Source organism: Hibiscus syriacus, unplaced genomic scaffold (assembly GCF_006381635.1).
Source record: "Hibiscus syriacus cultivar Baekdansim isolate YM2019G1 unplaced genomic scaffold, ASM638163v2 tig00110258_pilon, whole genome shotgun sequence".
NCBI lineage: Eukaryota > Viridiplantae > Streptophyta > Magnoliopsida > Malvales > Malvaceae > Hibiscus > Hibiscus syriacus.
In genome coordinates, this window is record NW_024062649.1 from 190575 (window position 1) to 206490 (window position 15916).

Sequence of the window (15916 nt, forward strand, 5' to 3'; positions counted from 1 at the left end):
GGTTTGACCTGACCCGTTGACTGTTGATTGTCGTTGACCACCTTTAACCAGAACTTTGACTGGCGTTGACCGTCCATTAAACGGCCGTTGACTTTTTTCAGGTATACTTATTCTGACATTTTTCGACGTCCTGGATCTGTTTTTGGGGTCCGTTTTGCTAAATTCAAACCCAAAAGCCTCCAAATCGTCATTCAAACCCTTTGACTTTGACCAAAAATTCAAAATTTTGAAAGGTCGTATTTTATGTTTTTCGATGTCTTGAATCTAATTCCGAAGTCCATTTTGCTAAATTCTGACCCGAAATCCCTGAATCGAGCTTGTTAACCTAAAAATACTTAGTATTTTAGCATTTTTGATTATTTATTTGAGATATGGTTATGAAATTGATTCATTAAGATATTTTATGAAGGTACTCGTGTTTCACCTGAGCGAGGATCTGTTAGGTCCGGTGTTGTCCGTTCGTCAGATCAGCCTGAACCATGTACTACGAGAATTACCCGTAGGTTTCCGTAAATTATTTAAATAAAGATTAAGATTATTTATATTAGGATTCCAATATGGATTTTCTCGATTCATAGGATCTAGCGCTACAGCAGAGCGTGATCGACAGACCCAGTAATAGACTTCCCTATCCGATTTCTCAGACTATTACAAGTGTGTTTCCTGACGGTGTTACCTAATTGTTTTAAACTATTTATCTGAAATGTTCTACATTTTTTAAAAGACACTAAATATTTTATAAGACAATATATGATATCCGAAATACTGTTTATTTAATATATGAGTTACTGCATATTTCTGATATGATTAGTGGTTAAGGTATTTTGTACCTAATTTCTGAATATGGATTAATTATTGTTTTAACTTCAGTACATACATGTTTAGTATTGTCATTTGGGGTATTATTGAAGGAAGTATTTCAGGCTCTTTTGCTGTGTGTTAAGGGTAAGTCCTTACTGGTGTGCAGGTGGATGTATGGTTCTGAAGAATCTACACATTCTAGTGATTGGATGGGGTAGTTATTACCGTAGGCTCCTCAGCTTTGTGCTCAGGGTAAGCCTAACTGGTGTGCAGGTGGGTGTATGGTTCTGAAGAACCTACACATTCTAGTGATCGGAGTGATTGGATGAGAATAGTATTCATGTTTTAAAAATATGTTTGATAAACCGATTTGATTGAAATATTTTATATGTATGTTTATTTTTTCACTTTATGGAGCACACTGAGCTTTTTAGTTCATTTTGTGAACTTTACCCTTTTCAGATAACAGCAGATCGTAAACTAGTAGATTTGACATCAGGGGAGATCAACTACTTTTACTTTGTACAAACATATATTTCTATTTATTTTCCAGTTGTATTTGGTGACATGTATTTTGCTATTGTTTTGGATATATCTGTATTATCGATATTTTGTTCCGTATTACCTTTAATGTTTTATAAGTTGTTTTAAATATAAAAATAATCTCTGAATGGGATATACAACCGCTTAGATTTGGGTCTAACGTTCAGGCCGAGTTTAGGGTTACAAAAGTATAAACCCAGATCAGCATTCATGATCAATTTACTAAAAATCATGAAAATTCATTAATTTCATTACGAATAAAAGAAAAAGTGAGAGATAGTTACCAGTTTCGATGCGTTATTCAGCGTAACTATTTTAGGAGGCCCAGGTTTCTTTGGCGTTTCCGTGGTCATTGGTCTGTGGTACAAGGACTTGGTGGCGGTACTTCAAAATGACAGTGGAGGAGTTCGGTCGGCGCCGGCAATAGGCAGCTTGAATTCCAATTTCTTACAAGTTTTTAGCCCAAAAACGAACAGTAACAGTAACTATGTCTTCGTCTTCTACTGGGTTTTCTTTTCTTCTATCATAGGGTATATATATTTTGGTACTTGAATTTGGCTTCAATATTCAATCTGGTACTTAAACATTTCTTTTATCCAATTAGGTACTTACAGTTCTGAGCAATAATATTGAAAAATCGATTCAAACAGACTGTATAAGTTGGATTTTCACTTTACGATTTGGTTTCGTGTCGGTCAAGCTACTCAAATCTTCATTATTTGGTTCAGATTTTTTACATGAATCTCATTTGTTCTAAATCAAATCGAGTTAAGAAAAATAATGATGGAAATCAAACTCAAAGTCATTCGTTTAGCTCAATTTTATCACAAGACAAACTTAAATAAACAAAACCCTAAAATTAATAATGGTAATTTTGTCAATTTAAATTTTTGTATCTTTGTTTGGTTCATGCTCGAAATTTGTTGAACTTATCAAGCGATTTAAATGGTAAAATGAAATCTTATTCTTTCAAAAAGTCTCGAATTCGAACAATTACGTCTACAGAGTGTATGTCTTATCAATAATTAAAAAAAATCATAAACAAATATTACATTATATTTATTCTACACTATTTGAGTGAATACACCCCGATGTATTTGAACTTGGCTAATCTGTTCAAGTTGGTACAAGACTCGAGTTTTTATTTCAAATTGGTATTTACAATTTTCAATTAATTTTAATAAAGTCAAGTTCATATACTAATTTGAACAAAAAAAGTCAAATTCAAGTATTTAATTGAATAAACGAATTTAAGTATTAAATTGAGCATTGAAGTTAAATTTAGATACTAAAATATAATATTAACCTAAAATTCCATTGATAAAATAATTTAATTATCTTTGAGTCAGTCTTAAAAATAACTAATGTGATTTAGTCATTGCCATGTAGGGATGACAGAATGACCCAAACCCGACGGGGAAACCCGGAACCCGGTCAAATTTAGGTCGGGTCGGGTTTGAATGATATCGGGTCGGGTTGGGTATTGGGGATTTTTTCGGGTCGGGTTCGGGGACGGGGCAAGGTATCCCCGCCCCGCCCCGATTATATATATATATAATATTTTATATTATTTATATTAATCATATATATAATATTTTATATTTTTATATTAATTATATATATAATATTTTAAGGTTTGTGTATAATATTTCGGGTCGGGTTCGGGGACGGGGCAAAAAGAATCCCCGAAGGGGCGCCCCGATAAAAACTCGTCAGGGATCGGGTCGGGGTCAGAGATGGGGATTCATTTTAGGTTCGGGGATGGGGAGAGCAAAACCCGCCCCGTTGCCATTCCTATCCATGAAGAGCCAACTATGGGACAAACAACTTTTCTTTCTCCATTGCTAGGCAAAAAGAACTAGTGTTACAGTCAACAAAAAAAAAAACAATATTTCACCAATAATATCAACATTAAATCATTATATATATATATATATATATATATATATATATATATTCCTTTTAAAAGACACAAGGTAGAAAAGAATTGTGAATTCTATTCCTCTGACCTGCCAAAAACAACAGCTAGTTCCAAAATCAGAATGAGTTAACAAGGTTGGAAGGGAAGCTGTTAACATCATTAGCAAATTACTCAAAACTCGAGGTTTTGGACATCGAAAACAATATGTTTTATGATACATTTCCGGTCTGGTTGGCGAAGTTGTTGTCCTTGAAGGTTCTCATTCTACGAGCAAATATGTTTTATGGTACAATTACAGAATTCAACACAGAAAATGGTTTTCCGAAGCTACGTATTTTGGACATTTCTTCCAACAATTTTTCAGGTGAATTGTCCGTTCAATTTCTGCAGAGTTTGAAGGCGATGATGCAGATAGCTAATGAAGACAAAGCTAAGATAAAGTACATCGGAGAGGGTTACCGTCTAGACTCTGTTACAATTTTCAACAAAGGGATTGAAATGTTCTACAGAGAGTCTTGACTATTCTTACTTGTCTTGATCTTTCCAATAACAGTTTTCATGGGAGAATACCAGAAGAAATAAAAATTCTCAGGTCACTCAAGGTGCTAAATTTGTCCCATAACAGCTTCTCCGGCCAAATCCCATCAGCATTCGACAACCTAAAAGACCTCGGGTCTTTGGATCTCTCGGTGAACAAACAATCGGGGAAGATTCCTCCACAGCTTACAAGTCTAATTTCCTGGAGCCACTGGACTTGTCTTGCAACCAACTTAACGGGAACATACCACAAAGCTACCAATTCAATACGTTGTCAAATGATTCTTACCGACTTACCGTGGGAACCTAAAATTATGCGGGCCGCAGTTGTCGATGAAATGCGACGAAGTCGGTCCTCCAATGCCACCTCCTGTGGGGAAAGATGAAGAGGATTCATGGTTAGATGTTATGTCTACTTGGCAAATTGCTTTGATAGGCTACGCTAGTGGTTTGGTCACGGGGCTATGCATTGGATATACAGTGCTAAATAAGTTGGGAAACAAATGGGTTTACAAGTTGAAAAGGTATGGGAGTATAAATAGGAGATCAAGGTGATATCTGGTTATGTTAATTTCAAATAACTGACCCAATTAAGCCACCAAGTCTCTAATATCATGGCATGACCGGTTCTACTTTAGAGGGTCTTTGAGATGCATCTTTAATATAGTTTGCAATGATATAAATATTCATTTTGTTTTCGTCCAGCTTCATGTATTTTTTTATTGATCCAGTCTAGGGGAAATGATTACGTACGGCAGCCTTAATATACGGTTAAAAAAAGGTGCTACCGGTTTTGTTATTATTTAAATAACAAAACTGGTAAAAAATTATCGGAAATATTATTATTTCTATCGGTTTTGTTATTGTTGGGCACTTTATCAGAAATGTTAAAAAACATTGATGTTTTAGGTAGAAATAATAATGTTTTAGGTATTTTTTTACCGGTTTTGTTATTTAAATAATAACAAAACCGATAATGCCTTTTTTTAGTTGTACATTAAGGGTGTCGCGCTGTAGAACTTTCCTCTAGATTAATCCGAATGTTAGACAAAATGTTATGGCGACTTAAAAATGATGGTTTTGTTAGACAAAATGTTAATCCGAATGATAAAATACTAAATAAAGATTATTATTGTATCCAATGAAACAAAATAAATATAAAATTAAGATTAACAAACAAAATTGTTTACTCGTATGTAGATGTGAAACCGAATGAGCAGAGCCAGGTAAACATAAGAAGAATTTTTTATAGAGGCGTGTACGAACAATTTCCTTAAGATATATTCGTCATCTCGTTGGTGCTTTAACTAACATGATACAACAAAAAATGATCACATCAGTAAACACAACGATAATGAACAGTCAAACACAAATTTGCATTTCTTTATCACTTGGAAGAACGAATTTAGAATGAATTTTTTAAGTTTTTTCCTATACCAAAGTTGTGTCTAAATTGTGTATAACTAGTCTTTATGTAGTGGAGAGAAAATGGATTAAAATGTTAAAATCATTTGAAGAGGAGATTTGACCAAAAAATTGTTGAATGTAAGATTTCGAGGGAAAGATTCAATCGTGATTGGAACAAAAATAAATTTAATCTATCCTCGAATTTTTCTAAAATCTCATGCATATCATACTAACTACGAGAAAGACAGATATGATATTACCTTAATAACAAAATGTAAAGTTTGTGTAATAAAAATTTTCACTAAACTAACAACCTTTATAAGAATTTTTTTATTAATATAGTGAGTTAAGATCCATATTTCACTCAACTTTAGATCACCTCTAGTATATTTTAAACACATTTCATGTTAGATTTGAGTTGGCATTTAATGCCCTAATTAATGGTTAGGCTGACTAAAGGGCCTAATTGATATAATATTAATATTTTAAGAATTCAATTAAAATATTAAAAAAAATTCAAATACAAGCTTTGGGAAACTAAGAAATAATTAAGCTGGTCATCATCAAGAAGTTTTGTCATCATATAGATGATTTTGTGCTTTCTTTCTTGTTTTTCATGGGGGAAAATCGTACTTTATGTTCCATATTCTAGCTTGATTAGTTTTCAAGAAATATTTTTTATTTGTACATATTTCGATTAGCTGTCACCAGCAGCTACACCTATTGTCTACACCTATTTGTAAAGATTGGGAAAGAAGACATTGACATTTCCATGCGATGCCAAAGACCAAGACTATGGCATAAATATGTTGTATTTGAAACAATCTTTCTTCATAGCCATAGCCAGTAGACATGAAGGCTCTTCCTTTCCTAGTTTCAATCTTCTTTCTGTTTTCATGCTTCCTTTCTCTTGTGTTTTCCTTGGATGATCTCCCAAAGAAATGCCTTGATGACCAGAGATCTTCTCTGTTGCAACTGCAGCATGATCTTTTCAATGCCCCAAATTTTGCTTTCTCTTCCAAGTTTGAGCTTTGGGATCTCAACGCTGATTGTTGTTTTTGGGAGGGAGTTACCTGTGATGCTCTTGGTCATGTCATTGGGCTTGATCTTAGTCACAACAACATTTCAGGCACCTTCCACTCCATTTTCGATCTCCGTCATCTTCATCACCTTAACCTTGCTGGAAACAACTTTAACACCACTCTGCTTTCGTATGGGTTTGATAAACTCCAAAATCTAACTCATCTCAACCTTTCAAACTCATGTTTCCACGGCCAAATTCCAGTGAAGATCTCTTCCTTAACGAGGTTAGTATCTCTTGATCTCTCTAATCAAGGTGATTGCTATTGGAGATATTATCAGTTTCTTTACCCACACAGTGGCATCTACTCATCTGTTCCAGTGCCTTATGAACTTGAACGACCTCTGAAACTAGAGAAACCAAACTTCAAGACATTGATAAAGAATTTGAGGAATCTAACGGAGCTCTACTTGGATGGAGTGGATTTTTCATTTCAAAGTAATAAGTGGTGCAAAACCACATCTTTAGTACTTTCCAAGCTTCAAGTGTTGAGTCTGTCGAACTGTGGTTTAGAGGGTCCATTATGTTCTTCACTTTCAAGACTTTCTTTCCTTTCCAAACTCTTCCTTGGTGGGAACCTAATCTCTTCTTTACCTCCCAATTTCTTGGAAATCTCCTCTCGCCTGGTTTCTCTTAGCTTAGCGGATTGCAGTCTGAGTGGGCATTTTCCTACAGAAATTCTCTTATTGCCAAAAATCCAAAGCATTGACATTTCAAACAATGGCGAACTTATGGGTCAGTTGCCAGAATTTCCATCAAACATTGCTTTACGGATTTTATCTCTTTCTGATACAAATTTCAGTGGGAAACTACCTGAATCAATAGGTAAGCTTAAGTTCTTGACAGTTTTAACTCTTAGTCGTTGTAATTTTTTGGGATCCATTCCATCATCAATTGCAAATCTTAGTCACCTGGTTAACCTGGATCTATCACATAACAATCTCAGTGGTTTAGTCCCTCCATTTCATAGATTTGGAGTCCCAAATCTTGCTTCTCTCTATTTGGGTGGGAACAAGCTTTCTGGATCAATAAGTTCTTCTGTATTTACCCTTCCATCATTACAGGTTCTATCTCTCGAAGATAATAATTTAGATGGAAAAATTCATGACTTCCCCAATGCATCATCATCATTGATTGAGGAACTAAATCTAGGCAGTAATCATTTAACAGGACCAATCCCGAAATCGATCTTTCAACTTCCAAGGCTTGAACGGCTTTTCATTGGAGACAATAGCTTTAGTTCCATGAACCTTTCCTTGCTTTTCCAAATTAAGAATTTAAGGGCTCTCGACCTATCCGATATAAGCTTGTTAATTGAAAGCAGCAACAGAAGTATTAATTTTCCCCAATTAGAGAGCCTATGGCTAAGCTCATGCAACCTCACTGAATTTCCAGGATTCATCAAAACACAAGATAAGTTGTTTGAGCTAGATCTTTCTAACAACCACATCCATGGTGTTGTGCCTAATTGGCTGTGGAAGACCACTCTTTTATCCTTAGATCTTTCTTTCAATCCTATCCATTTTCCAAAACAGCTCCCATTAAGTGATGCAAACTTGTCTTTTCCAATGCTGATTCAATTATTTCTGGGATCATGTAACTTAAGTGCATTTCCAGAGTTCTTAAGTAGTCAAGAAAACTTAGAAGCACTCGACCTTTCGAATAACGGTATAAGTGGTGCAATACCAAAGTGGGTGTGGAAGAGAAGTTTGTATGACCTGAATCTTGCTAATAACCATCTCTCATCTTTGGACCAACTTTTATCGAACCAGAATTTAACTTCTTTGCAGGCCTCTTTTCTTCGACCTATTTGTGATATGAGTCGACTATCCTTTTTCGATGCATCTCATAACAATTTGAGTGGTCCCATTCCAAATTGCTTAGGCAATATGAGTGAACTCCTTTATTTGGATCTTCATGGAAATAACTTCAGTGGAATCTTACCAGATTTTGCAAAATCACCCTATTTGTCGATACTCAAAGTTAGCGAGAATAGACTGGAAGGAAAGTTGCCCAGATCATTGTCAGAATGTATTCAACTTCAAGTCTTGGATGTGGGAAACAACATGTTGCGTGATACATTCCCTTTTTGGTTGCAGAAACTGCGTCTGTTGAATGTTCTAATATTGCGGGAAAATAGATTTCATGGTGAAATGAAACATTTCAAACATAAAATCGTTTTCCCGACTTTGGATGTGTTGGATATTGCTTCTAACGAGATTTCTGGTGAACTACCCGTTGATTACTTTCGAGCCAGTCTGCTAAGGTCGCTCAAAATCAGCGGGAATAAATTTGAAGGAAAGCTGCCAAGATCATTAGCCACTTGCTCGAAACTTGAAGTTTTGGACCTTGGAAACAATATGATTCATGATACATTCCCAATCTGGTTGATGAAGTTGCCTTCCTTGAAGGTTCTAATTCTCCGAGAGAACAAATTTCATGGTACAATTGATGACTTTGACACAGGACAAGGTTTTCGAAACCTACGCATACTGGACATTGCTTCCAACAATTTTTCTGGTGACTTATCCACTGAATTTTTGCAATGTTTGAAGGCAATGATGCAGATGAGTAATGGCAACAAAGCTGAGTTGGAGTACATTGGAGGGCATTACAGCGGAGGGCAGTACTATGAAGACTCTGTAACAATTGTCAACAAAGGGGTTGAAATATTTTACCAGAAGGTTTTGACCATTCTTACTTGTCTTGACCTTTCCAACAATAGTTTCCATGGGAGAATACCCGAAGACATACATATTCTGAGGTCACTCAAAGTGCTAAACTTGTCCCATAATAGCTTCTCTGGCGAAATCCCATCAGCACTTGACAACCTAAAAGAGCTCGAGTCTTTGGATCTCTCAATGAACAACCTGTCAGGTAAGATTCCTCCACAGCTCACAGGTCTAACTTTCCTGGCAGCGTTGAACTTGTCGTACAACCAACTTGAAGGGAGCATACCACAAAGCAACCAATTCATTACATTTTCAAACGGCTCTTACATTGGGAATCCAAAGTTATGTGGGCCGCCATTGTCAAGGAAATGCAAGGAAGTTGGTCTCCCAATGTCACCACCTCCTTCAGGGGAAAAGGAAGAAGATTCATGGTTAGATGCAATGTCTACTTGGCAAATTGCTTTGACAAGCTATGCTAGTTGTTTGGTGGCAGGGATATGTATTGGATTTACGGTGCTGAACGAGTTGGGAAACAGATGGGTTTACAAGTTCAGAAAGCATGGGAAAAGAAGCAAAAGAAAATTCATATTTCAGAATCAGCCGTAAGCATTTCCTTTAGAAACTATGACCTTTCTAATTTGAAAAGATAGTTGTTACAAACTATGATAAACACATTTTTAATTTTCTTATCTCTTTTTCTCGATCTTGACAGTTAGGAGGTACTTGAAGCAGTCCAAGCTCAAGCGAAGATTGTTCGTCATCGATTACATGGAGTATGAAGAGCAGACCACAAGATTTTGACACCCAATGAAGAGGATTACAAAATGATATTTGTTTAAAAAGAGAACGGGGAAGAGAAGATTGAAAATGGAGTTTCTTATTCTTTCTTTCTTGGTGTCTAATTAAGGAACAATGAACAAAGAAAAGAAAATGAATTTTCCTATTGTTTGTGGACGATTCAAGTAAATCCTTTGTGTAATATATTCTCTACGCACGCATTGCTCTATTGTAGAAACTAATCCATAAATCCAAGATTGCTTCTTGTCGATATGGTTGCAAGGCCCAAACCCCTAGGGTCGATATTTTTTTTGGCCATATAAGTAACTTCTTCGCATGGTTCTGCCTAGGAGGGAGTAGGTTGGCAGCATCTTTTTCATGTTTAGCTGCAACCACTGGTCTCCGAGGCCTATTCTACAGGGGGCTTTAAGATGAGCGCTAATTGAAGCATCCTAAGCCGTTTTGTAAAACCGCAATGCCTTGATAATCTCGTATCAAGCCTGCTTCTTCTATTTTCACTGCCGAACCAGGTAACTTTCTTACCAGACATAGGAAATCAACCAGATTACAATGATCTATGAATTCATTAAACTCCGAACTCCCTTCCCCTATCCCTGAACAATCACTCCTCTCACTTCTACATCTCGTGACATTGAAAACCCTCCCGCTGTCCAGAACACAGGATTAGCTTTCTTCAAGTCAAGCAAATCATTCCATAAAACCTTGTTTTCTATTAATACACGGGGGGCATAAACGTTTATTATTGCAGCTAATGTATTACTTTGTAACCTGCAACTTCTGAAGAAATTTTATCCTCATCTTGACCCAGATTGACCCTGTCTACCCCTAAGCCCATATCACGGATGTCATCCCTCGCTCTTGAAGAAGTTTTTGGGCTAAACTCATGCATAGCTGAAGGACTAGAATTCTAAGCTCCTGATTATCTAGAGACTGTCTAACACTGATATTTTCCTGGAAACTCTCTTCCACCTCCTCAACTTCATTCTCCGATAAAATTCTAACCTCCTCATTGATATCCAATGAGCTGTCCTTGAGCCTCGTACCCACCAAATCCTTCTCACCTAAATCCCTTCCAGATATCCTGTTTTCCGGAGAACAACTATCATTATTCACCTTCTCCCCATACATAGCATTTAAAGTCTCTTCTTCAATTGTTTGAAAACTCCAATCTTCCTCCGGCGCCTCAAGTTTTGAACTTTTAGACGACGATTCAGAGTGGCTTAATACCTCCTCAATATTCTTGACCTGAGAATGCTTTAGATTTGATGAAACTGGTCGATCTTGACGATCTGAGAACCCCAGCTCCTCAACTCGCACCTCAAAAACCATATCACCAGCTTCTATTTCAACCGACTCAGAGATCTTCTTTGCCACATTTGTAGTAATCAAGATAGAAATTTTTTCACAGTCCAAAATATGATGCGCATTCTCACCAAGAGCTTCAAAAGATCCCCATTTGATGCAGAATCTTTATCTAGTACTCAACTTTCATGATGATAGTGATATAGACACGGATCATGGTTATCATAGCCTTCTTTAATATGCTATTTACCTTTATTCCAAACTTTTTTATTATTAGAATGTTTTATGAACCTGAGAAGAAAATTGCTGGGTTGATATTTATGAAAGCCACATTTGTCGGAATGATTCGACTCCACTTCCAGGTTGCCGGAATGTACCTTGTTCTTGGGTAGGCAATACCGGAAGTGCTTGCTCATACATGGATATCTTTCGGAGTTTCAAAACTACAGACATTTGAAGACATATGAAGATGGACATGCTAAGAGGGTTTGGTGGACGAAGCATGTGTGCTTTAATATATTACTACTTGTTCAATATCCCGAACATGTGTTCCTGAAGTTCACAGCCACGAACCAACAAAGGTTCAATGGACGAAGCAAAGCATGTGTTCTTATAAGCATTTTTTTCAGCTCTAGTAGCATTCTCAGCTGGTTTTCATGGTAAGTTTCGTCCAAGACATAATTCTTTCTTTCGTATTTGAGAATAATTCTCAAGTTTTGATACCAATCAAGGAAGTTAGTCTCAGTAAATTTGTCATTCTCAATGACCGATCGCAGCGACATAATAGAATTATTATTATTGTCGACAATCTACAATAAAATACAAAGTTAAATAAGAAATTTTGATTCATAAAATTCTCACTAAATTGACAAACTTCATAAGAAAGTTCTTATTAATATAATGAGCTAAGATCCGTATTTCACTCAAAGTCAACTTTGGCATCTTTTAAATACATTTCATGTTAGATTTGAGTTGGCATTAATACCCTAATTAACATAATATTAATTAATATTTTAAAGATTTAATTAAAATATTTTAAAATTTCAATAAATTAACTTAATTTTAAACGAAATCAAAACTTGCTAATAAAATCTTGGGAACAAAGAGATTAAAGAATTTCTGGGTAACTTGCAGCAAAGTAAAGCAAAAATATATAATTAAACTGGTCACCATCAAGAAGTTTTGTCGTTCATATATATGATTTTGTGCTTTCTTTCTTGTTTTTCATGGGGGAAATGGTGCTTTATGTTCCATATTCTAGCTTGATTCCTTTTCGAGTTACATCCAAATGTGTAATCAAAATATTTATTTTATTTGTACATTTTTGGAATAGCTGTCACCAGCAGATACACCTATTGTCTGTACAAATCCAAACTTTTCTTTGAATTATTTGTTGGTAGATTGACCAAATAATATATTAGAGAAATGACAAGTTATAACCCTGTCCCTTTGTCTTGAACATCACCTTGGGATTATTGCAGTGTTGGTCTGAAATTGTATTAACAATTATAATATCATCAAAATTTCCACTCCTTGTGTCCAATCTATCACAGACAGAGACAGCTAAACATAGTGGTAAGGCATTATTCTCATGCAGTAAAGATTGGGAAAGAAGGCTTTGACATTTCCATGCAATGCCAAAGAATAAATATGTTGTACTTGAAACAATTTTCCTTCACAGCCATAACCAGAAAACATGAAGGCTTTTCCTTTCCTAGTTTCACTCTTCTTTCTCAGTTCATGCTTCATTTCTCTTGTGTTTTCCTTGGATGAACAATCTTCTATGTTGCAACTGCAGCGTGATCTTTACTATGTTGTGAAATTCGGGTTAATTTCCACCAATAACAGATTCACCGTGAAAACTATTATCTAGGTGACTAGTGTGAAAACGATTGTACTAAAAATCACCCCAAGGTAGATTCCCAGGAAAGAGGAGGGGTCACAATGGTCCCTCTTAAAACCCACTTTCCTTAGACAGAACTACCAAGACAAGTAATTTTAATAGGACAATAATTGACAACAACTATACCCGACAATAGCTATTAAATAGACATAAAAGAGAACACCAAAATATTTCACTAATAGAGGAAATATTACAAAGAGAGAAAGAATACAAATAGCCTTTAAAATAGAAGAAGGCTTATATTTGTGGGATGATTAACTAAGGAGGAGGAGGGCTTTATTTATAACAAAAGAATTTCCCCTCCTCCTTATACACAACCAATGTGGGACTTTTGCCAAAAACCAACAAATCTCCACCTTGGCAAATTCCACACACATCTCTAAAAAACAATCTTTTAATTTGTAACAATATTGACCAAATCTAAACAATGTTTAAACTTGACCGCAGTTACCACTTTTGTCAACATATCAGCAGGATTCTCAGTGGTCCGAATCTTCTGGATTATGACTCCACCTTCTTCTAGAATCTCTCGTACAAAGTGATATCGAACATCAATATGCTTCGTCCTTGCATGGTAAACCTGGTTCTTTGCTAAATGAATAGCACTCTGACTGTCACAGTGCACTTTGATGTGCTTTTGTTCTATTCCCAATTCACCAAGCAACCCTTGAAGCCAAATTGCCTCCTTCACAGCCTCTGTAACTGCCATATACTCTGCCTCTGTAGTAGACAAAGCCACTGTTGACTGTAAGGTGGACTTCCAACTGACTGGTGCCTTTGCAAATGTAAACACATAACCAGTAGTTGATCGACGCTTGTCCAAATCACCTGCATAGTCTGAATCACAATACCCAACTACACACTGACCATCTTGTTTGTCCTGCTGAAAGACCAAACCAACATCTACGGTGTTTAGAATATACCGCAGAATCCATTTCACAGCTTGCCAATGCTCCTTTCCAGGATCATGCATATACCTGCTCACAACCCCAATTGCCTGTGAAATATCGGGTCTCGTACACACCATTGCATACATCAAGCTACCAACAGCACTTGCATACGGAACCTTTGACATGTATTCCCGTTCTGCATCATCCTTAGGTGACATGGATGCACCGAGCTTGAAATGAGGAGCAAGAGGTGTACTAACTGGTTTTGACATCTCATTTATGCCAAAACGTTTTAGTACCTTCCTCAGATATTCTTTCTGAGACAAACAAAGCCTCCCCAATTTCTTATCCCTTGATATCTCCATGCCTAGAATCTTCTTCGCTTCACCAAGATCCTTCATCTCAAACTCCCTGTTCAATTGAGTCTTTAGTTTCGCAATTTCTGTCTGACTCCTGGAAGCTATCAGCATATCATCAACATAAAGAAGAAGATATATATAGGATCCGTCTTCTAGCTCACGTAAATACACACAATGATCATATTTGCTTCTTGTGTACTTCTGCCCTATCATAAACTTGTCAAATCGCTTGTACCACTGCCTTGGAGATTGCTTCAATCCGTACAACGATTTTTCTAATTTGCACACCATCTCTTCTTTTTCAGCAACTTTGAATCCATCTGGCTGAGTCATGTAGATTTCCTCATCCAAGTCTCCATGTAAAAATGCAGTTTTTACATCCATCTGAACTAGTTCCAAATCCAACTGCGCTACCAAAGCCAACAAAATTCTGATGGAGGAATGTTTTACAACTGGAGAAAATACTTCATTATAATCAACTCCCTCCGTTTGAGCGTAGCCTTTAGCCACCAATCTTGCTTTGTAGCGGATGTTATTCTTGTCAGGAAATCCATCTTTCTTTGCATATACCCACTTGCACCCAATTGCCTTCTTTCCCTTCGGAAGACTAGCTAGTTTCCACGTCTGATTCTTTTGAAGGGATTGCATTTCTTCATTCATGGCAATCCTCCACTTTTTATGTTCTGAACTTTGAACTGCTTCATTAAAAGTGGCAGGAACGTCATCAATTGCAATTGGTGATGCAAAAGAGACCATATCAGCATAACGAGCAGGTTGTCTAATGGTCCTCTTTCCCTTTCTGAGTGCAATTGATTCATGTTGCTGTGGAGGTTCTTGGGTCTGAACCTCTTCTTCATCTGACTCTTCTTCTACCATAGGAGAGTCAACATCATTTTCTTTACTGGTTGGGACAAATTTGCTTCCTTCAAACTCCACCTTTTTGGGAGTTCCATCTGTCTGCTCCAATTTTCTGAAGTCACCTTTCTCAACATGGTAGATTCATCAAAGGTAACATCCCTGCTGAAGATTATTTTCTTTGTTTCTGGACACCAAAGACGATAGCCTTTCACACCAGAGGTGATCCCCATAAAAATCGCCTTCTTTGCTCTTGGATCCAGCTTTGACTCCTTAACATGGTAGTATGCAGTGGAACCAAACACATGTAAGGAATCATAATCTGTAGCAGGTACTCCAAACCATTTCTCTAATGGTGTTTTACCACCAATAGCAGTCGATGGTAAGCGGTTGACAAGGTGACAAGCATAGACCAAAGCCTCAGCCCAAAATTCTTTGCCTAACCCAGCATTAGACAACATACACCGAACCTTCTCCACTAATGTCCGGTTCATACGCTCTGCCACTCCATTCTGTTGTGGTGTACCTCTGACAGTGAAGTGCCTAACAATACCTTCCTCTTCACAGACTTTCAGAAATGGATCATTTTTGTACTCTCCACCATTGTCTGTACGGAGACGTTTGATTTTTCTGCCTGTTTGAGTCTCCATCATCTTTTTCCATTTAAGGAAAAATCCTAGCACCTCATCCTTTGTCTTCATTGGATACACCCAAACTCTCCGGGAAAAATCATCAACAAAGGTGACATAATAGTGTGTTCCTCCCAATGAAGTTGTCTTGGAAGGCCCCCATACATCTGAATGAACATAATCCAAAATACCTTTAGTATCATGGATTGCTGTTCCAA

General features: G+C 36.7%; 2 protein-coding genes across 2 annotated transcripts; both read left to right on the forward strand.

The window, feature by feature from the left end:
• The first annotated feature begins 3469 nt into the window (after nucleotides 1-3469).
• LOC120115166 (receptor-like protein 48) lies at nucleotides 3470-4188 on the forward strand. The gene is made up of 2 exons (XM_039135937.1): nucleotides 3470-3705; nucleotides 3819-4188. The coding sequence occupies exons 1-2, from the start codon at nucleotides 3470-3472 to the stop codon at nucleotides 4186-4188; spliced, it is 606 nt and encodes a 201-aa protein (XP_038991868.1).
• Nucleotides 4189-6061: 1873 nt separating this feature from the next.
• Nucleotides 6062-9568, forward strand: LOC120115167 (receptor-like protein 7). Its single transcript, XM_039135938.1, has 2 exons — nucleotides 6062-7238; nucleotides 7314-9568. The coding sequence occupies exons 1-2, from the start codon at nucleotides 6062-6064 to the stop codon at nucleotides 9566-9568; spliced, it is 3432 nt and encodes a 1143-aa protein (XP_038991869.1).
• The last annotated feature ends 6348 nt before the right edge of the window (nucleotides 9569-15916 follow it).

Bases quoted from the DNA above. Each gene is read 5' to 3' on its own strand.
- LOC120115166 (XM_039135937.1), top strand. From the start codon at position 3,470: ATGTTTTATGATACATTTCCGGTCTGGTTGGCGAAGTTGTTGTCCTTG. The intron at 3,706-3,818 runs GTACATCGGAGA...TTCCAATAACAG, and splicing joins GAAGACAAAGCTAAGATAAA to TTTTCATGGGAGAATACCAG.
- LOC120115167 (XM_039135938.1), top strand. From the start codon at position 6,062: ATGAAGGCTCTTCCTTTCCTAGTTTCAATCTTCTTTCTGTTTTCATGC. The intron at 7,239-7,313 runs GTTTAGTCCCTC...ACAAGCTTTCTG, and splicing joins ATCACATAACAATCTCAGTG to GATCAATAAGTTCTTCTGTA.